Source organism: Ambystoma mexicanum, chromosome 4q, assembly GCF_040938575.1.
Source record: "Ambystoma mexicanum isolate Mex_15411 chromosome 4q, UKY_AmexF1_1, whole genome shotgun sequence".
In the NCBI taxonomy this organism is placed as follows: Eukaryota; Metazoa; Chordata; class Amphibia; order Caudata; family Ambystomatidae; genus Ambystoma; species Ambystoma mexicanum.
In genome coordinates this window covers 1,066,984,115-1,067,005,498 of record NC_090928.1, presented here as the reverse complement: position 1 = coordinate 1,067,005,498, position 21,384 = coordinate 1,066,984,115, and the positions used below count along the sequence as shown (strand labels likewise).

Genomic DNA, 21,384 nt, shown 5'->3' with positions numbered 1-21,384 from the left:
ATAATTGATTGTTGCTCCTCTTGGCATGGTTTCCCAGGGTTTATAAATACCCTTCCGAAACCATCCAGAAAGGTGGACCAGCAGACGTCAACTTTTAAAACATTACTTGGGGCATTTTGATCATTATAAGTGAAAGCAACACTTCTAGTATTGAAATCCCCAGCCCCTATATATTACTGTCCTATAGGATCCTGCAACCAACAATTCAAAATAGTTTCCACATAATTCTGAAGCACCCTAGTATGACCACGCCGAGGAGGATCATATACATTTATCGCTAGGATTTTTACTTCTGAAGCAGCCATAGATATATTTATTACCACAGCCAGAGCATTCTTATTACCGTTCTGAGAAAGATTCATTGACATACAGGTCCGATTTAACCCCAGTAACGAGCCCTCCATTAGGCCTTCCAATATTTATTTTTGCTGCCATGCTCTGTTTTATCGAAAAACCATTAATACTAACTATTTGAGCTAACCAAGTTTTCTGTAAAATAAAAATATCAACTGTCTCTAAGATCTGTAGTCCTTTCTTATAAACCAAAAAGGACCGAGAGCCAAATGTATTACATGAAAGTAGCTTTACAGCCCTTTTGAAGCACATAGTTGATTTAATCGTGGGCTCCGAAATTCAGTCCTTTTTTCATAACGCAGCTGGGAGCCAGTTCCATTCAGAGCTTTCCTCTCTGAAGTGTGCCCCCCCACCCTCTAAAAAAACTTCACCAACCCCTCTTTGATCTGCTTGACTCAGTCGTCATCAGTTGCACTAACTAAGTAGACGACACTCAAAATCTTCTCCCCCTATCTGGCAATTACAACAAAGACTCCCTAGCACTGAACAAAGTTTACTCTATCATTCAAACCTGGATGGCCACCCACCGTCTCTGTCTCAATGACAATAAGAAAGAGCTCCTTCTAGTGGGGCCACTGTCGGGCACAAGAAAGTTAGACCCACAGTGCACCTCCTTCTGCATTGATGGTCACCAAATTCCAGTATCGGCTTCAGTAAAAACACTTGGTGTGTACCTTGACACGACACTCTCGCTCACACGCCAAGTGAATGCCATCGCTTCATCCACGGCTCACACCACCAAACTGATCAACTCTGCTAGATCCTTCCTCTCCAAGGACAGCTGCCTCGCAATTGCATGAGCCATTATAGGATCAAGATTGGACTACTACAGTGCCTTATTTGCAGGCACCTCCTCACGCAACATTGCAAAACTGCAGGTAATCAAGAACAATGCCATTCGAGGGGCCCTCAACATCCCTAGAGGAGAACATATCTCTGCCGCCAGGAAAAGTGTTCTTTGGCTCCCAATCAGAGAACACATTATCTTAAAATCATTGTCCATCACACATAGATGCCTACCCAACTCTGCCCCAGACTATCACAGAAAATCATCAGACCAATCCAAGAGACCCCACAGCAACACACTACTACAACCAGTCTACAACAGAGCTAAAGCCGGAGGGGCCAGCTTCCCAACCTTTGCAGCCAAACAATGGAACCTGCTACCCCGAGCTCTGAGAGCTGAGACCTACTGGGCCTTCAGTAGTTCCCTCAAAACGTGGCTATTTGCCTGAACCACACTCGCAGGTAATGAACTGCTACATGTTCCAAGATCGTGTAACTGGTTGTAACAGCGTCTTGATGCCTTTGGGTTTAGTGCGCTTTATAAATGACAAAAATAAAATAAAGAAATAAATCCAAATTATAGTTGTTTTACACTGCGGCCAATATCTGTCCTAACGATTTTCAAATTATTCAGGCCTCTCATTGTCCAAGATGGGTCAGCTTCAAGCTTATATAGTGTAAGCGATATTCAATCAACACTACAGCTAAGTTAATGCCTAGTCTGGGATGCTGAGGAAAACCCTTATTGATGTATTTTTATGTTCAGTTCAGTACTCTGGATGACAACCCTTGTATAACACCCCCTCTTAGAATCCCCCTGACCCCACTGAGCCAAGAAGTAGGTTTGTTTTGCAAATTAAAAGGTTTATTTGAAAATTTAAACAATATATATATATCACACTTTATAATAAATTAATATCTGATAGTACACTTAGACATATGATGTTGATTGAAACACAGGCTCAAAATGCTTTTTAAATGTGATGGCAATGGATGGAAAATGTGCCAACTGATTTTAATTCCTTCTAGAGATTCAGGGTGAGTGGGAGATGCGTGTTGGTATTAGTGTTGGTATTAGTTCAGGAGGCTCACTTTAGCAATGCTCTATGAGTTTAATCGCAAATCGTGGTAAATTTCGCGGGTGCGTAAATCATGATTGCGGAAAAATTAGGTTCTAGGTTCGTTGGAAAGCCTAGAATCACAGCTTTAAGATGAAAGTTAAACCACGTTCCTAGCCCAAACGGTTCCAGAGATACGGACGATTTAATAAAGGTAGATTTTCGATTTAAAGTAAAACTCAAAATGACAGGTGACAGCTTGCAGCTGCAGAATTGACAGGTGACAGTTGTGCAGCTTTAAAAATGACAGATGACACGATTTCTAGGAGGCTGTTCTACTTAGGTTAAAATAGTTTGGATTAGATTGTTTTATCTAAGAGATTGGGTTCTGCACAGTTCGGGCGGTACTCACAATATATTTTGGGCAGGAATGGGCCTCGCCACGGATCTGGTCAGGTTTTGGACTGGACTCCGGTTCTGGTCTCAGCACTTCACAGCGATCCGGATCTCTGGTTCTGCTCACAGCGGTCTGGGTCAGCTCTGCTCTGCTTTCCGGTCTGGATCAAGTGGATTCTGGATGTAACACTGCTTTCTGGGTACTGGCAAAAGTTCTTGTTAAAAGTTCAAACAGCTCCCCCGGCTGTTGAATAGTTTGGTTGGTTTTGAGGCCTGCTGAAGAGGATTCAGTTGGTGGATTAAGGCCTCTCTGCTACAAATTCTGGAGTTAATTTCTGCTACAGGTTCTGGAGATTGATGGATTTGAAGTCTGGATCTCTGGATGTGAAGTCGTCGGTCAGCATGCTCCGCAGCAAATGGAATTGAATGTCTCTACCTGTCCCAGCAGTCTCTTTTTATGTGCTTTGAAAATGGGTGTGTGCCTGGGCCTAGCTAAGCCTGCCCCTCTCTACTTGTCATTGGCCCAATTCTCCCCTCTCCCATGATTGGGGGAAGGAAATGGATTGTCATCATGATGAGGTCTGTTTATGGGTCAGAGGATCCTCCACTGGTCAATTTGCACACAAATCTATTTCTGACCCAAATACCTATTTCCCACGTACACAGTTGTTTGACATCACATACACACATCATATATTACTGAAGATAGTCCCTGTCCCAACTCTGGCATTTCTAGGAGCTTGCATTAAAAAATGGCAACTTATTTTTCGATTTTAGTGGGTTTTGCAACATTGGTTTTTCATCAAAAATTATACAAAGGTACATTTCCCTTCCACATATATCCCAGTAACTTTCCATGTCTCTAGCTTAAACACATTGTCTACAATAATCATAATTATTAGGGTTTTGCCCCAGAACATGGTACAAATTGGAGTTTGGACTCAAATCGTGAGGGCATTTTTCAAACTAAGACTCTCAAAGTTGTACATTCTTGTCATTTGGTTACAATAAATTATCACTGTTTCTATAAAATATATATTTGTTGCAATTCAACTCCCCCAAAGTGTTTGGGTCCGCCTCCAGGAGTCTGGGCGGGTCAGTGATCACATGTCTCTCCTTGCTGGCAGAGGGCTGTTGACAGGAAACACTCAAAATTAACATACGCCATTCAACAGAAAGAGCCTTTTGTGTGGGCTCCAGCAGGCTGCCTGGAAGTCTCTCCTCAATCAATCAACAGGGTCATGTGATATCCTGCCTCCTGGGGTGGAATCTCTGAGGTGTTAAGGTTTCCCAGCCCCTTGGCCTCTGGGAACAGCAGGTGGCTATATTTTCAATTAACAAGCTTTGAAGTCCCTGCCCCTCTTGCAACTCCTAAATACAGTTTCCCTGTCAGAGTTTAGACCGCTAGCGCCACCTTGGGGAATTTGTCGGTACTGCATCCAATTTTGAGTTGTCTTGAATTACTGCATTTCAATAGAGTGGTCTTTTGCTTGATAGTATAGGACCCTTGCTTAACATTGTTTTGATGGAATCCTTGCAGTAGAGTGGTTATGTGGAACCCCCCACAAGAAGGTTGTATCTTTGGAGTGGTCTCGTGCCAACTGCGCAGTTCTCCTATTCTGGCGTGAATGTGGGCGGCGATAGCTCATCCCCACATCCACACAGTCTATTGATTTAGTTTGTTCTGGGATAGAATAATGGGCGGCGACAGCTCATCCCCACATCTACCCAGTCTATTGATTCAACATGGGTCAAAACCCTTGACAATAGTTTGGATAGCTATAATTTCAAAACCCATCTTTAAAATGTCTGTAACAAATGACAATAAATAGCCAAGAAGTATAGGTGAGGTAAAATTAACCAGTGGCCAATTAGTTGGCTATCAATATCTGGGAGCTCAACCAAGGCAATATCTTTAGTAGGAATTGTGGCAAGCTGTGGCATAGAGCAAATAATTTGCAATACCATATCTCTGTTCAAATATGGACTTTCTACATTAACAAACAATTCCACTAAACAATTCCACGATTTGGATCTTATTGACATTATTTTAATACAACTTTACCAGCAAGAGTTGTCAGGTCATTTTATTTGAGTCATTAGGCTTGAGAAGGTCCTTCTTCTTTGGGCCAATATCTCTTCACTGTCGTGAACTCGGAAAAGGACCAGACAAAGTAGTTAACTGTGTTTAGAGTCAGACCAATATATTTCCTGCTCCACTATTAGGCTAAGTTGTTTTCTTTTAGCCAGTTATCCAAGGGACCATATTTTGAGCCATCCATTAAACTGTTTTCTTAACAGTCCTTGTTGGAACATAACATAAGGTGACCTTTAACAGTTACTGACGGGTCCATCAGCTCAGTTTTATAATATGCCTGCATCATTCAAATTGTCCAGTGGATCAATAGCATTGTGTGCATCCTCTACAATTTTAACCAGATCAGGTAATTTAGTCAAGCTGGCCACCAGGCGCCCTGTCCGATTGTACCAAATCTTCACTATAGCCAATTGATTCCCTGTTGCAGTGAATAGCACAGGTTAATGAGTGAATTGTTATCCTCAATTGTCGGGAACCGAGGAGAAGTCTGGGCACTGGCGGGCTGAGGTGAAGAGGTGTCCACGTTCCCCGTTGTCAGCGATGCTATGGATTCTGAAGGCAGTAATTTTTCCAGCATGGCTAGCAGATTTATTTTTCCTTTCCCTGCTGCTTGCTTGGCTGTAGGAGTTAGTGTAGATCTATGGTTCAGTTCAACTCCTTAGATCCAGACCCTTTTAAATGATTACATCGGTTACCAGCTTCTTTTCGTAGAGAGCTACGCAGCTGGTATTTACGAGTACGAGACTGCATTTCCTCAGCCCAAGATAAAGAAGGGTCAATACAACGCAGGTTAGCCAGCAGAAAAGATCTGACCTTGACAGACAAAGGATATTCCACAGATCCAACAAACCTCTTAAGTGCCAAGCCCCAGCCAGTCAGCACTCGCAGATGCACTCCCTTGATGTGACGACATGCTGATGTGCGCGGCCAGGGTTTACACCTACTGCTCAGTGGAATTAAAGGCACAGAGTTGCACTTGCAGATGCACTCTCTTGATGGACTGCTTAGTTGTAAAAGCCCTGGTTCTGATTTTACTAAATACGTATCATACTTGCTTTATTTTTTTCCAGTATTTGTTGAATCTGGTGATGATGAATTAGCATTAGATGTCCTTTTGCATCATCACGGTTCTTAACATGTGTGGAGTTTGTAGGTTCAGATATTGATTCTGCACTATTTGTTTAGAGTTCTTAAGTAAGCATGCATGATCACTACTAGAGATTCTGACTTCAGTTGATAGGAGGGCAACTACCAGTGCATCAGTAATCAGCACTGGCAAATCCAATTGCTTTCGACTTTATATAGCAAAAAGCAAGTGTCTGCTGAACATGGAGATATTGTACATTTTGTACTGTAATAATATGTGTAAAGAGAAAGAGTACACTTGTTTCAAATGTGTTATGCTTTGGTGATTTGGGGTAAAGCACGCCTTTGCCAGTGGCACAGGTGACCTCGAGAACACACCATCTTTCGATGACAGATTGAGGGTTTTCATGTTTAGATTAGTGAAGGGGTTTGATGAGGATCGGCCCTCTCCATCCAGTCTAATGAAGAGCATTCCCTCCTTAAGAAAGGCATCATTCAACCACAGGATTGTCACTACAGAACAGTAACCCCTACTGTCAATTAACCTGCCTAGCTAAGGGTGATGGCCTTAAGGCAACTCCTTATCTAATTTTGAATTTATTTGTAGTATGCTTAATTCTTCGAAGGAGAAAAACCAAACAGACTGTATCAAGGCACAGATGTTGGCTGGGGAATGAAAGCATGTAACCGCATTGTTGGAGAATGAAAGAAAAAGGTCTGCTTTAAGCATTTTCTGGAATAAGGAAAGGGATTCAAACTTCCGAAGATCAGGAGGTAATGAATGCCAAGCGCGAGGAACAAATACAGAGAAGCACTTGTCGTCACCATGTACAAAGCGGGATGTAGGTACTGCCAACAGGTTTTGAGCCGAGAATCGAAGCGGTCGTGCTGGCCGATAACTGATCTTAGAAACAAGAGCCAAACTATGGAGGCACTTAAAAACAAAGCAGGCTATGTTAAAGAGGATCTTCTGTTGTACTAGTAAGCAGTGAAGCGATTTGCAATAAGAGGACATAGGGGCACATATAGACAAATTAAAAAGGAGTCTGATGGCTGCATTTTGGGAAACATGCAAGCAGTAAATCTGACTTGCCGGAATCCTGGCTAGGGTAGCATTACAATAGTCAAGTTTGGAGTTTATCAATGCTCCAACGAAAACAGGTCGATCTTTCTCAGCAATAAGGTGGAGACTAGATCTAAGCTGATGTTCAATCAACATTAGTGTCTCGCTAACCTGCAGGTTGCAATTCAGATTTTACTGCCAAATGCAGCGAAGATTTTTTACTTTGGGTGAGAAGGCAATAGGCAGATCGAATAAGACCTGTCAGGAAGAGAGGTGGTATGAATCTGCCAGAAGGTGTTTAGTGCCAAATAAAATTTCTGTTTTAGTGGGATTGAGCTGCAGCCCGCTCGCAAACATCCAGTTTACAATATCTTGAGCACAGTCTGATAACCATTCAATGAGTCTGGTGGATTATTGATCCTGACATAAATCTGTGCATCATTGGCGCAAGAGTGATAGCATAGGACGAGTTTTTTTAAAAAAGATACTCCATAGTGGTCGAAAGTTAATGTTAAATAATAAAGGTGAGAGGGAGGAGCCCTGTGGAAAACCACAAGGAACAGGGAAAAAGCTAGAGTGATAGGCTCTAATGTTTACTTGTAGTCTGATAGAAAAGACATAAACCATTGTAGGGAGTAGTCCGGCACTTTGGCGACTTCGGTCAGTCTAGGTATGAGTATATCAGTTGACTATGTTGAATGCCACCGGTAAGCAAACATGACCAGCAGATTAAGATCACCCTCATCTGCTGATCTTAAAATATCATCCCAGATGGCAAGAAGTGCTGTCTCCATACTGTGATGGGGCCTAAAGCCTGATTGAAACATGTCAAGCAATTGATGTTTTCCAAAAACTTTGGAGTTGACAAGTAACCTTTTCAAGGACCTTGGCGGGACATAGTAAATCTGCGATTGGACGATAGTTTGTAAGCAAGTTATGATCCAATGAATGTTTCCTCAATAAAAGGGTCAGAGTGGATCTTTTAAGCTCTTTTGGCACTATGCCTTGAGCAAAAAAAAGAGTTTTAACAAAACGGGCAATTCATTCACTTTTTTCGGCAGCATGTCGTTTGGCCAAACATGCATAGTCCGTAGTATTTAGATTTGCGATTAATAAAGAGATTTCCTCTGGGGTGATTGGCGTAAAGTTAAATAATTTCAAGTGAGAGGATATTGGATGGTCCATGTCGGGAAAAGGTTGAAAAGTAGAAAGCTGTTAGTCAATATTTGATCGAATTGTATGAACTTTGTTCTTGAAAAACCTGTTAAAATCATAAGTTTGTTTGAGATGGAGACAGGCTCACTGATAAACATGAAGGTTTGGAGAGGTTTTTTATAATTTCAAAGGCTTATTGTCTGCAGTGTCAATCAGACTCTGTAAAAAACCTGATTTGGCATAATGAAGTAGATGCTAAGCTCCATCCTCACAGCCTAGCAATCAAGTGGATTTTTGGATTTGCATCAGATTTCTTCTTTCTTGTGATAATCCTTCTTGAAAGCCCCTGTCATGAGGGTCTGACGGAAGCCTTCCAAAAAGTGCAACTCTTAGTATGACTCCGACATGGCTGCCTGTAAACGCAAGTGCAGGGCAGCTGAGCGGAAATGGAATTTGTCCGGTGGACCATCTGACAAACTGGCCTGCAGCCTCCTCCAAAGGCAATATCGACTCTGCATCCGCTCCAAGAAAAGTGTCTTTATTCAAGCCTGTATCTCTGTGACATCAAAAAGAACTGAACTTTTCAAAGTCTGCATGGAACTGGCCAATCCTGCAGCAGCCTCCTCCTCTATCACTCCCACCCAGGACCACTGCTCGGCCCTGGCAGCACACTTCACCACAATCATCCTCTCCTCCTTTTCCCCCCACACCACTACACACCCTAGCACCTGTGCCTCCCTTGGCCCCACCTCCACTTCCGCTCTCGTCTCTCTCTCCCGTCACACCTGATGAGGTCGCCAGACAAGTCAGGTCTATGAAGGCCTCATACAAGCAAATGGACCCTGGCCCATGCAAAACCATTAAGGACAACATTGACTCCCTCGCACCATCCTTGGCTGACCTTTGCAACCTCTAATCTTCCACTGGAGTTTTCTCAACTGCTCTCAAGCACTCCCTTGTGCACCCTCTGCTCAAGAAACCCTCTGCTGACCCCTCCATTCCGGTAGAACTACCATCCAATCTCTATCACTCTTTTCCTGGCAAACTCTTGGAGAAGCTGGCTATTTCTCAGCTAAGCCGGCACACAGAATCAATTTGTTGTTCCCACGACCATCAGTCTGGCTTTAGAGCATCCAGAGGCATGGAAACTGCTCTTCTAAACACCTCTGAAGACCTGCTCTCAAATCTTGACACTAACAATCCCTCTGTCCTCATTCTCCTTGATCTCTCCTCCACCTTTGACACGGTTAACCATAACATCCTGATCTCACAGTTTTGTGACACCCTGGGATTCACAGGTCAGGCTCTGGCTTGGTTAACCTCTTTTCTCTCCAACCGCCCATCCCAGGTTGAACTTGGTGCCTTTCTCTCGACTGTCACCCTCTGAACCTGCGGCGTTCCCCAGTGTTCTAACCTATCCCCCTGGTTCTTCAATGTCTACATGGCCACCCTGGCATGTGTGATTGCCACTTTCACCTCTAATTTCCAGTGTTACGTGGATGACATGCAACTATCCTTCAGGTTCCCCTCAGCTGCATCCTCCTCCTCCCGCATACCTGACTGTCTGCTATTCAGCCATGGTGCACTGCAAACTACCTTTGTCTCAATGCCAGTAAAACTGAGATTGTTCGCATTGGGACCCCTGCACCTGCTTTCCCCCTCTCACTCTGGCCTGCCTCCTTGGCCCCACACCCACCCACGCCTGTGAGGCCAAAAACCTTGGGGTCATCTTCTACTCCACACTCTCCTCTCACATTTCTGACATCTCAAAAAAGTCTCAACTACACCTCCTCAGAGGCACACTACCTTTTCTATCTTTCCCCCAGCGGCTCACTGTCTCCAGAGCCCTGGTTCTCTCTAGGCTGGACTATTGCAACAGCCACTTCCTCAACCTCCCTGCTTCTGCCCTGCACCCTCTGCAACTCATCCAGAACAGACCCGTGAGACTTATCCTTGGTCTCAATCCTAGGGACCGTATCTCTCCGGTACTGAAATCCCCCCACTGGCTCCCCCTGGCTGCAAGGATCAAATTCAAGACCCTCTACATTGTCCACAGGGCTTTCTAGGGCTGGGGTCTACTTATCTTCAACGTTGCCTTCCTAAATACTGTTCCTACCGATCCCTCCACTCATCTACCTACAACCTCCTGCGAGTGAGCAGGTTCTCTAAGCAGAGATTTGGAGGGAGATGTCTTTCCTCAGCAGGCGCCTCCCTCTGGAATAGCCTCCCTACCACCCTCCGGTTTGAGCCTGATATTCTCAAATTACGGAAACTCCTCAAGACCTTCCTCTTCTCCTCTTCCTTCTCTCACACCCCACCCTACTAACCTTGCTCTCTGCTCTTCCTTCTCTCCCTCTTTTCCATACAGCTTACTGACTGCCCGCCTGGTGTACCTCAGAGTCTCACAGGTCCCAGGCACACCTGCCAGTCCTCCTGCACTTGCAGCAGGGCCCTGCACCCCACCCACTCACTGCACTTGCAACAAATCCTTGAGAGTTTATCTCTCTGCACTTCCCCCAGTCTCTACCAACTGGTGCACTTGGTCCCCTGCCCCTCCCTTGTCCTGCCTGCACTTGCACGATATGAATACAGCTCTGCCTGAAGATCGTTCTGTCTGTTCTTCCGTGTCTCACCACTTAATGTGCACTTGAAAAGAAATGCAGAATCGCTGTCAGGCCCATTTGCTGTATCTAAACTGTTAAATGTACCATATTCACTATTCTGTGCAGACCATTATCGCTTCAGAAATTAAAGGACTCTGAGCAACTGTGTTTTTTCCCGGTGCTCCCACCCTCCTTGAGTGCTTGGAGACACTGGCCTGTGTATAGGCACTTTATACATAAACATTACCATTACCAAGTCTGTGTACCATTTTTTGGTCTTGTTTTTATGAGTTAATCTAAGTTTAAGAGGAGCAATAGTATCAGACTTTCCGTGGAATTATCATATTGGATTGGAAAAATTGTTCGCAATTAGAGTTTGAACTGTAAGGAACCAGTCCTGATAATCCACTGCCTGTGATTCTGTTGAGATCTTTTGGGCTGTACAAAAATAAGCCAACTAGTCGGTGAGCTTTTTTATAGACAGGCAGATCTATCTAGATAAGAAAGACCCTAGCGTAGTGATTTATTTCCTTTTGTTAACAATTCTAGATGGTGCCTGCCCTGCTTTCACTGGAGAGGTGTACATACAAAAAGTTTCTTAAGTTTGATCCCCTTTTTCATACACTGCGCCACTGGTCTCCATCAATGTGGCCTGCATTCAGTTAGTCCCAGTGCATGCAAGCGCTTTGCAGCCCATTTGAGATGCTGGTTTGGGAAGGATGCCACTCCGTTTCCCGCTCTCAGGTCAGTACAATGTGTCTGAACATGTGGGCTAAACTGGAGTGCTACGTGCTCTGACTCATGCTGATGTTTGGTGGTGCAGGTTACGCATCGGCTTTCTTCATTCAGGCTGCTGCAAGGGCTACTCTCGATCTTTCTAGCTCTGCTTTGTCTCTTTGGTTGCTTGTTGGCTCTGCCATTGGTAAGGGATATTGGAGATCCTATGAGACAAAGAGAACAACACTGGCCATAATGGTGCTCTGCAGGAATGGGGTGATTCATAGTTGTATCTTTTACAAGTATACAGTGACCGGGACTGAGGCCTTCCCAAATCCTGCACCTCTCCTCTGGGGTAGGAATGGCTCTGGTGAAAAACCCTGCCTAGATACCCCCCTTTCCACAGACTCCATACCAAAAGCATAGGATACACCTATGCCCTCTTGAATCAGTAGGCTGATCTGCCGCCCCTGCTCCTGTAGCACATGGCAGGTTGAGTTCATAGGTGCCCTCTTGATAGCTGCAGTGACAGCCAAATCGCTGCAGCAGGGCACTGCATTTATGATGTGCACCTCTGTTCACAGACTGCCTCAATATAATAGTTACTATCCTGGTCGCAGTTGTAAACTTTAAATGTAAACCATACTCTTCTGTTGTGGCTAGCATCTCTCACTTATTACAGCCACGTCCATTTGATATCATGTATGTGTCAGTACTGTGACCTTAGCTGTGGAAGGGTTTTGTGTATTCTTATCAGACAGCCAAGTGACTGTGTAGTAGATTGGATGGCTGTCCCTTTCCTGAGAGCATGTAATGGCTTCTGCAGTGAGCCCGCCTCCCAGCAGGAGCTGTCCTGGTAAATAAGAATAAAAGGGTTCACCCATTCCAAAAGGACTAGCCTCACACCAGGGGGCTGCCTACCAAAAGGGATTTTGATGCTATTAAGAAGTTAAAGGGGCAGAGTTAGTGTAGATAAAGGGGAACTTATGCCAGCTGGAGGAAGTTTCCTCCATCTTGTTTTCTCTCGAACACGCTTTCTGTCCCCCTCCACCTACTTAAATATAATGCACTTTGGGTATGATGTCAGAAGGCATACACTTGTTCCCAGGAGAGGGATTGGATGACTAAAGCAGGCTTTCTTTAGACCAATCGCATGTGGGATTTTGCCTTTAAAAGAAGGGATATCCCACTCCTTCTCCGATTCACTTTGGAACTAACATTTAAGAAATAATTAATCATTGGACCTCTGTTGGGGAGTTGACCTTCCAGAGCCCTCCACCAGTAAGATGACGACTGAGTGTCTAAGGCAGAAGCAAGTTGTGTGTGTTCCCTATCAAACCCCAGGGCACATTGGGGGTGACCTGCTGCTGGAATAAGACCTGCATTTTTGCCAGCCACACTGTTGCACATGACCTCACCGTAGTGAAGTATTCTAGAATGTGGTGGCTAGCCTCCCTTGTTTGGGAGCCCGAGAATAAGGACTGAACTTGTCCCTGCGGGCAAAGAGTGGGACTCACTGAAACCTGAGAGCCAAGATCCCTGTTTTTCATTGTCTCTAACTGATTGAAATGCATTCAAACCGGGTTTGCTGCATTTTGAACCAGGACCTGCCAGTGCTGCTTTTGGCACTGAATGGAACCTTCAAACCAATGTGCTTGTAACATTGAGCCCGCTTGATACTGCACTGTGTCCTTGCAGAGCCCGTCATCCGCTCAGCTGGAATAAACTGTTCATCAGCAGACTTGACCCAAAATGCTGGAGTGTCACTCATTGACTCGAACCAGCCATTAGTGAACAACTCAATCTGGACTTTGAACCACGCATTAGAACATTAGAATCACCACTTCGAGCCATCACCGACCTTCGACATGAATCACTGGAGCATCATGGATCGACTCTGCCTAGCAGTTTCATCATGTCTCAAAATGACTTGCCTCCAAGCCCAACCTGGTGAGCAGCATGATGTGCATCACCAAATGCCGTCCTTGAACTGCTCTGAGCTACTGCATCTGAACCAAATCTAAGCTTGTTCCTTGGGCCAACGCGATTCGGAGCACCCAAACTAAGCCCAACCTGCTCTCGCAACAGTTCGAAGCCGTGTTGGGCACCTTCAAACTGCCAAAAAGGTACTATTGACCATAACTGCCTCAGTCCATTTTTGACCAGAGGAATTGGTTATGTCACTTGTGTACCGTTTTCCCCCAAAGACCTACCCTTTTCAAAGAAAGTTGTGGTTGTTCAATTGCCGTTCACCCCTGTATTCTTATCCAGGGTGCTGAATCTTTCGTTCTCCGCATATTCTCTGTTTCTACAGTGGTAGTTTTTGTACAGTGCTTTTCTATTCAGTTCTACTTGCAGATGGTGTGTTTACTTAAACTATAACCTTCCCTTGGCCAACGTTACCACAAAAGGCGAAGGAGGTATATCTCTTAACTGTGTCTGTTTTACCTTTTATGATTGGGTTCACTATTGCTTTGTAGAAGTGAGTGCTGAGTAAGTGGTTTTACCACAACTCGCCCTTGTACCCCTGCAGAGCAGAAGCCATTTTGTCATAGCATGTTTGCATATATTGTTGGTAATTAAATCTGTGACATACAGTTGCATACAGAGTTCCTCACCAGGTCCCTTAAATGACTTTGCTAGTTTACGTTTGTTGGGACCTATTATATAAACCAAAACGTGATGGATAATAATTTCACATTTATATAGCGCTATGAACCCTCGGGCATCTGAGCGCTGCTTCTTATTACCCACGGTGTGTGGTGCTCATTTATCGACCTCAGTAGGATGAAAGGCTGAGTTTGGCCCTGCCGGGTTTCGAACCTGCGTTAACAAGCTCTGCACTGATGTCAAAGCGAGCACTCTACTCGCTGGGCCACTTGACCGGCTATGGAAAACTTGGAATTGATAATCATCACTAGATATTCCCTGTAACAGCCTTACATTACAATTGTTATCCCATCTGCTCCATTACAGAGTGGGACTAACAATAATGCAAATCAGTCTTGGTCCTGGCTCAAAAGGGAGTAGTCCAGACTAAACAGCCTTGCTATGCCTCTTTACATGGGAAGGCAACCAACTGTAGGCAGGATCCAGCAAGCGAGCCACCTCAGATTTGTTGAATGGGACATGCTCACAGTGCTGAGGGAATCCAGCTCACTGATGTGGTCCAGCAAGTCCAGAATATGTCTGCACTTTCTTTTGCTACTGTGGAGGGAGCATTGCCACCTCTGCAGCCTGGCAGGGCCGGTGTGTGATTGAGGTAGTAGGTGGAATCTGCCTCAGGAGAATCCTTTCCACCTCTCTACACCCGAGAGACCATATTCAAATGAATGAACAGGGCTGTTGCCTCGTCAGGCCCTTCCTTACCACTCCTGCCTGAACCATGTCCAGTGCACAAAAGGAGTACAAACATTGAAACTACTGTGGCTGCCCTTGGCCTCCTTTACCAGAGGCCCTTGCACACATTTCCAAAGCCCTCTCTCCAGTCAGGGAACAGTGTTGAGATATTATGAACCAATCAGAGGCACTTTATGTTGTAATAATCAGCTGACTGGCTGCAGAGTCCAGGTCTGCAAGTGGGCACACTCTCCAGTTCCACATGAAAATCTGCTGCCTTGATGCCCAGAAATTATACAAGATAATCTGACAGCACACGCTTGTTTATCTTCCTGTAAAATCCTGGATAAGAAACATGTGTTTGTTATGGCAGGTAACTTCCTACATATGCCTTACAACATTGTGTTCTCCTCTTTTGATTTGATAAGTCGTGGCCACGCTTTAGTGAATTTCATTATGATCTTTAATCCCAAGGCTAAACATACATTGTGCAGTACCAACGTTATGTACATAATTAGCAATCACAAATCATTATATTGTTGCAGTCAAACTATTGTCTGAATAAACCTGCATATAGGATCATGAATCATTACATTCTGTAGAGGCAGTGTAAAGCCTTGCAACTAGGCTCTGCAAGAAGTGCAGCTTTACCTTTGCATAAATATTCCCCGGGCACATAGTCTTGAGTACTAGTGTTAAACATCCAGCAGCAACATAACTACATAGTGTGAGGGGTCAGTAATGCGAGGCCAACAACTGCTTGTGTTGTTTCTCAAGATTTGACATTTTATAAAAGAAAACGTTTGTAAATGTGTCCTTGCTTGTCCTTCTCTATCAGGGAATTCCCTATGGTCTAAAGACTAAGGAAACTGGCCATCACACTAAACAACAAAACATTGAAAGATAATAAACAACATAAAAGAATGAACAATAATCAAACAGTATTTTGGTTGACCTTCAACTGTCCTGGGTAGGTCCCTTCCCCAGGGATTACCAAAGTAACATAACAAATAAGGGCATAACTTTAAAGTAAGTCTGTATTTGGCTCACAAAAGGAACACAGTAATCATGCGGTTTGAAGTCCACAAATCGGAGGACCACACCTTCCTTCATAAACGTATATAAATAATGAACTACCAATAGAAAACACCTTTCCAACCACATGTGAGTAAGAGGTTTTGGATGAGGGTTATTTGGGGGGCAGTGCGGGAGGACCTTGCTTGTAGATTTGGGGCGCTTCTAAGGAGGGTGTCTGCAGGGGTGGTTCTGGCTTCTGAAACGAGTAGTAGGGCATATCGGTGATCAAACATGCCAAGGAAGCTCTTCCGATGGGTCTAGGTTCGCCTTGGGAAACCCTTTGTGGGGAGAGCGTTCGACTCTTCCCTGAAGCGTATGTTATTTTCCTGTAATCGAACGTCGTTGGCAGTTTTTCCATGTTTGAGACCAAAAACTATAATAACACGGAAAGAAACGTGAGACTTATCGTAGTGGCGGACACACGGCTTCTCTCCTTCGTCCAAGCTTCATCTGGCAAGCCGCCGCACCCTGTCTGCTGCTAACACTAGAATGAGCAATGCCCAGAAGCTGCCAGTAGACCAGTGTGGAGATATATTAGCACTTGCCCTTTTTAATGCAGAAACATAACCTGTGTAACAATTGCAACCTTATCTGAAGAAAGCGCCAAGATGCCTTAGGGCTTGGCGTGCTATATAAGCAACAAAAATAAATAAATAAACTAGAACTAAGCAAAGAAAGCAACAGTAGGGCCAGTATCAATAATGAACTAAGCATAGCAAACTAGATGCCATAGATAAGTGTACAGTATGACATGCCAAAATGAAATTGAACTGTTCCACTCCCCTTTCAATGCAGATGTGATACAAGCACAAGTAGTGTGCACTGAGCAACAGTAAGGCATGTATATTTAGCATTGCTGATCTTCACCTGCCCGACCCCAGGTAAAATGCACCCCTTTCTTTGTGAGCCTACATAAAGGTTAAATGTTGGCAAGGTTCCTTGCGCACTTTGCAGAATATTCACACAGCCCTAAGAATGAAACCAGTTCCTGATTGTTTATGGGGCAAGGGGAGTCCTGGATCGCGCTCGGGGGGCTGACCTCTTTCACAGATGGGATGTGCCCTAAATAGTCAACTTCAGTAGAAACAGTCGGCCTTTTCAGATCTCATGAAATTCTCACAGCCCTAAGAATGAGACAAGTGACTTCCCAGGTGGCAGGGCAAGGGGCATCCTGCGTGGCCCTCGGGAGGTTGAGTTTGCGGCTGACCCTCTTTCCCTCAGATAGCGACAGCACCAATGCAGTAAAATATGTAATGTCTCAACAATGTACCAAAAGCAGATCATACAAAAGAACCCTGATGGCAGCAATATGCATTCATGAAGTCACCCTGCAAAGCAGCTTAACGGCTGGGCCACACTGCATGCGTGGAGGTTAAGGCATGACTGCGAGTACTGCTTTCCAAGGGGCTGCGTCCATTATGCAGGTTAACCACGCTGATCTACAAGGCATTGCATTATATATTCAGGGAAGTTAATCGCAACCCGACATCGGGTAGCCCAATCGGACCGACTGAAAGGTGTTTCCTGTGCACGGGGACTGGGAACACTGCTAATGAATTTGCTTTGTGGTTGGCCCAGGGGCTGCTGGCAAGAAGGTGAGTTTTATAGGACGTCACAGCTGCTTTCCTCCGACCCCCCCTTCAGCTGAACGTACTCTGAACCTTGTCTGCTGCCAGTGCTCTGGGGTCTGGAGTGCTGAGAGGCTGGCAGTAGGCAATGGCGGAGATCTAAGACCAACACATCGCCAGATACACCCATTGTGATCTCATTGGTATCTTGGCCCTGTGAGGAGGCCTGAGGTTCCTTGACAGACTTGCGGCCTGGACCAGCTTAGCTCCCTAGAATCATAGAAGGGCGTTAGGTTTTGAAGCATACTCCCCCTCCCCCCCCTTGCAAGTGGCAGCCCATTGGTGTGTCTCTAGACATGTGAAGCCATGCCATGGTGTGTCTCTAGACATGTGAAGCCGCTATTATCACTTGGTTGTGGGTTTGTTGAGCTAAAGAAGACACCGGATCCGGCTTCTGTGTATAAGTAGTTTATTGTACGTTGGTACACCAGGCAGGTAAGTAGCCATGCAAGGTAAGTAGATACATTCAGACAGACCATTGGCCAGCTACACTTAGCCAGCCTCAATAGAGCAGTCACTGGCAGAACACTCTCTCAGTTGCACACACCACATTCCACTCTGACATCACTGGCATAGCAGCCAGATCCCTGAGACCATAGCACACTTCTTTTCAATGCCAGGATCATCCATGTTACCCTATTCTGGACTAGCTGGAAGTATTTCAAGGTACTTTGAGGACCTCCCACACATATGATTCTACAGTAGTCGCCTGGACAGAACTAGGGTCTGGAGCGCATCCACTTTGTGTCAGAAATCCAATAGCAGAAGATTACATGTAACCCGTGCAGTTGAGAGTTACGCAACTTTCGCAGCTATATTGACTTGGATTTGCAGGTAAACACTGGAGTAAAGATGCCCCTGAGGTTCTGTATGGACGGGGCTGGACTGGGAACTAAAAGAGGCCCTGGAAATAATTACTGTGGACCAAAAGAGGCCCTGGAAATAAAGTTCAAAGTGGCCCTATATGACACATTTTCAGCAAGCCCAATGCTTTTCCTATGGGAAAACTTGGAAATACCACAGAAAAGAGGCCCAGGGTGCAGAGGCCCACTGGGAGATCTCCAGAGTTCCCTAAAGGCCAGTCCACCCCTGGCTGTAGATGGTGTTTGAGGAGGACATTCCTATTGGGTTAATATTGGTGCATTGGAGGCTCCACTTGACATATGAAAGCGTTGCCAATGCTTGCTCCTATTCTTTCTGCAGGAGCTTCTACATTGCACTTTTTTCACTAGGCTCCTGTAGTTACTTGCTGCATATTGTCCTGTCCTGCTGGCCGTCTGGGAATGTGGTTAGAATGGGAGCGACTGACCGCTCTGGAGAATGTAGGCGAGTGTGGAGTCTGAACGTGTCAGCTGGGGGCCTGAGCTGGAGTGCACAGGACGGGCAGGGTGCGCTCTCTCTCTACTGTATATACACTTAAGACTAACTGGAACCTGTGAACTAAGGTATATATGTAAAATAAAGCTTAGCAGGATTTTCTAACCAAGAGGCTCACAGCAGGTTGGTGTCTGGACTCCACCATCAATGCCTCTTTTGGTTGCTACAGACCTGTGATCTTACACCACTCAGAATGGTCAAGTACAGCTAAGAGTAACCAATCTCATACGTTTCTAATGTGTGGTGTAAGGATACGCCTGCACTAAAAACTAGCCCCTCAAGTGGAGGATCACCGGATCCCAGCAGCACGTGCAGCCTCCCTGCCACGCCCCCGGCCCTACCCTCTCCTCTTCCTTACCTCAATCTTAACTTTGTGTCCCTTCTTCAATTGGAAAATGCCCTGTTGGCACCCACATAGAGGTGCACTATTACACATACCTACTAGCGAGCACTCATGTGTGCAGGTGCCCATCACTCACCTCCATTAAAGGCATGCTGTGGGTTATCAGTGCATGGCACCCGTGACTGCATAAGACCTGTATTGCAGTGAAGGGATGTACCAGGATTGTGAGAGTGGAATTCTTGCATGCAGTATCTGGAAATGACCGCAGAATGGCATCAATGGTTGGGCAGCTCTGTCGCTTTTCTCTGTAATAACGGGGTGCCGTGGGCCAAAAGTGCCCGTGGTGAAAATGTTCAGTGCCAGGCAAGTGTCTTACTTCCCCAGCCTTTACTAGATGTTGCAGCCTATTCATAACTTTATTTCACTGAGACCAATTTCTTTCCTCTGCAGGGTTTCTAGATTTCGATGTGTGTGCTGACCCCAGAGTTCCAGAACACGGCTATCGGACCCCCAGCGCGGGACTCTTCTTCGAGAACGCGGTAGCGCGATTCCACTGCCTGGAAGGACACCGGCTTCAGGGGCCCGCAAAGAAGCAGTGCACGAGGCACTACAATGGCTCCCTGGGCTGGAAGCCGAGCGGGAACGTTGCGTGCCTACAGGAAGGTGAGCCCGCCAGTCCCGCTTTCCAAGACTACAGTGATCGATGTATAGCGGCCATCTTAAAATGGATGCCTCATTGCTGACTCTAAAAGAGTGGAATAACGCGCATTTGCATGGAACTGCTCCTGTTTAGTTTTGAGTTCCAGGCACCAATCCAGTTCGACAACTATATGCATTTGTCGAGAAACAGACTACAAGAATTCAGAGCCGCCGTGTCTTGTCATAAATTCACACAATCCGACACATACATGCCCCATAAAAAGACCACACACGTCCCGGTGCGCACACAAAGGCAATATCCACACAGATAGCACACAGTCCCTCGTGCATCTTAGGAAACATAATACAGTTATGCATAATTGACCATATTTACAGGATGTACAGAGGTACAGTGTGCACAGGAGTTCAGAAAGACTGAGAGTGCCTGGGAAGTTTTGTACAGATGGTGTGTTAGGAGCCAAGTTTTGAGTTTTCGGCGAAGGATTTGCGGCAGGGGTCGGATCTGATGGCTAAGGGGAGGGCGTTCCATTGTTTGGAAGCCACGACAGGAAAGCTCTGGTCCCCGGCCTTAGCTCTCTTGAATTTGGGCACGGTTAGCAGGTGAGCAGTGGAGGCACGTGTATGTTTCGTCATTTGGGATGATATGAGTATGTTGGAGAGGTATTTCGGGGCAGTATTAGCCAGGCATTTGTGAATAATCGACATAGTTTAGTATCTAATCCTGTCCTGGACCGGTAGCCAAAGTGCTTTGCGTCTCGTTTCAGAGATCTGCTCTCTCTTGGGGATATTTAAGGCTGCTCGTACAGCGCTATTTTATGTGACCTGAAGTTTTTTGATGTTGCTGGTCAAGGCTCCAGAGAGGAGCATGTTACAGTAGTCAAGTTTGGACAGGATGGGGGCTCTGGCTAGAGTCTTGCAGCTGTTTGGTGAGAGATGGGGTCTGCGGGCATTAATGAGCTTAGCTGTGTATGCTGCAGATGAAATAGTTGCGTTGACTTGTCTAGAGCAATAGTGATGAGTCGAGGTACACTCCCAAGGTTTTTATCCCCTTCAGGACGGTGATGGTCTTACTGTCTATTGTGAAGGTTTTGTATTTTGGGTCAAGTTTTTTGAGACATGTTGGGGTGCCTACCATTAGCAGCTCGGATTTTTCATCATTTAGACATAATTCATGTCGAGCCGTCCAAGTTTGGATGATCTGATAGATGTTGTTGAGTGTGGTAGAATCCTTTTCATAGTTGCCTGTGATGTGCAGTAGGATCTGCATGTCATACTCATAGCTGGTATAAGACACTGCAAGTTCATTTTAGCGGTCTAACAGGGTCTTAGTGAAGATATTATATAGTGTAGGTGATGCACAAGATCCTTGGGGCACGCCGCAGAGAACTGGGGCAGGAGCGGCATTTGCTGTGTTGGAAAAGACTCTCATTGTTCATTCTGAGAGGAAAGATTCTATCCATGTTATGGCTTTTGAGGAGAAATGGGCTGCACTAGAGCTGTTATATACTCATAGCTGTTATGATATAGGTTCCTTGGTGTAAGATAGGCTGTGGCCTTGACTGAGGACAACATTAGACATACCTTATACAAAGTTTGATAAAACCTTATGAGATGTGCATGAGGTTTGCAAAAATGTTGTCACGT

General features: G+C 45.3%; 1 protein-coding gene across 6 annotated transcripts in view; it reads left to right on the top strand.

Moving 5' to 3' along the window:
* Positions 1-21,384, top strand: part of SUSD4 (sushi domain containing 4) — a 478,536-nt gene that overhangs the window by 176,359 nt on the left and 280,793 nt on the right. For 5 of the 6 annotated variants that reach the window (XM_069608625.1, XM_069608623.1, XM_069608622.1 and 2 more), the window contains exon 3: positions 19,531-19,743. The exons of the other annotated variant lie outside the window; for it this stretch is intronic. In XM_069608625.1, coding sequence (XP_069464726.1) covers positions 19,531-19,743 — 213 coding nt within the window. The remainder of the gene's footprint in view (positions 1-19,530; positions 19,744-21,384) is intronic. 6 annotated transcript variants of the gene reach the window in all.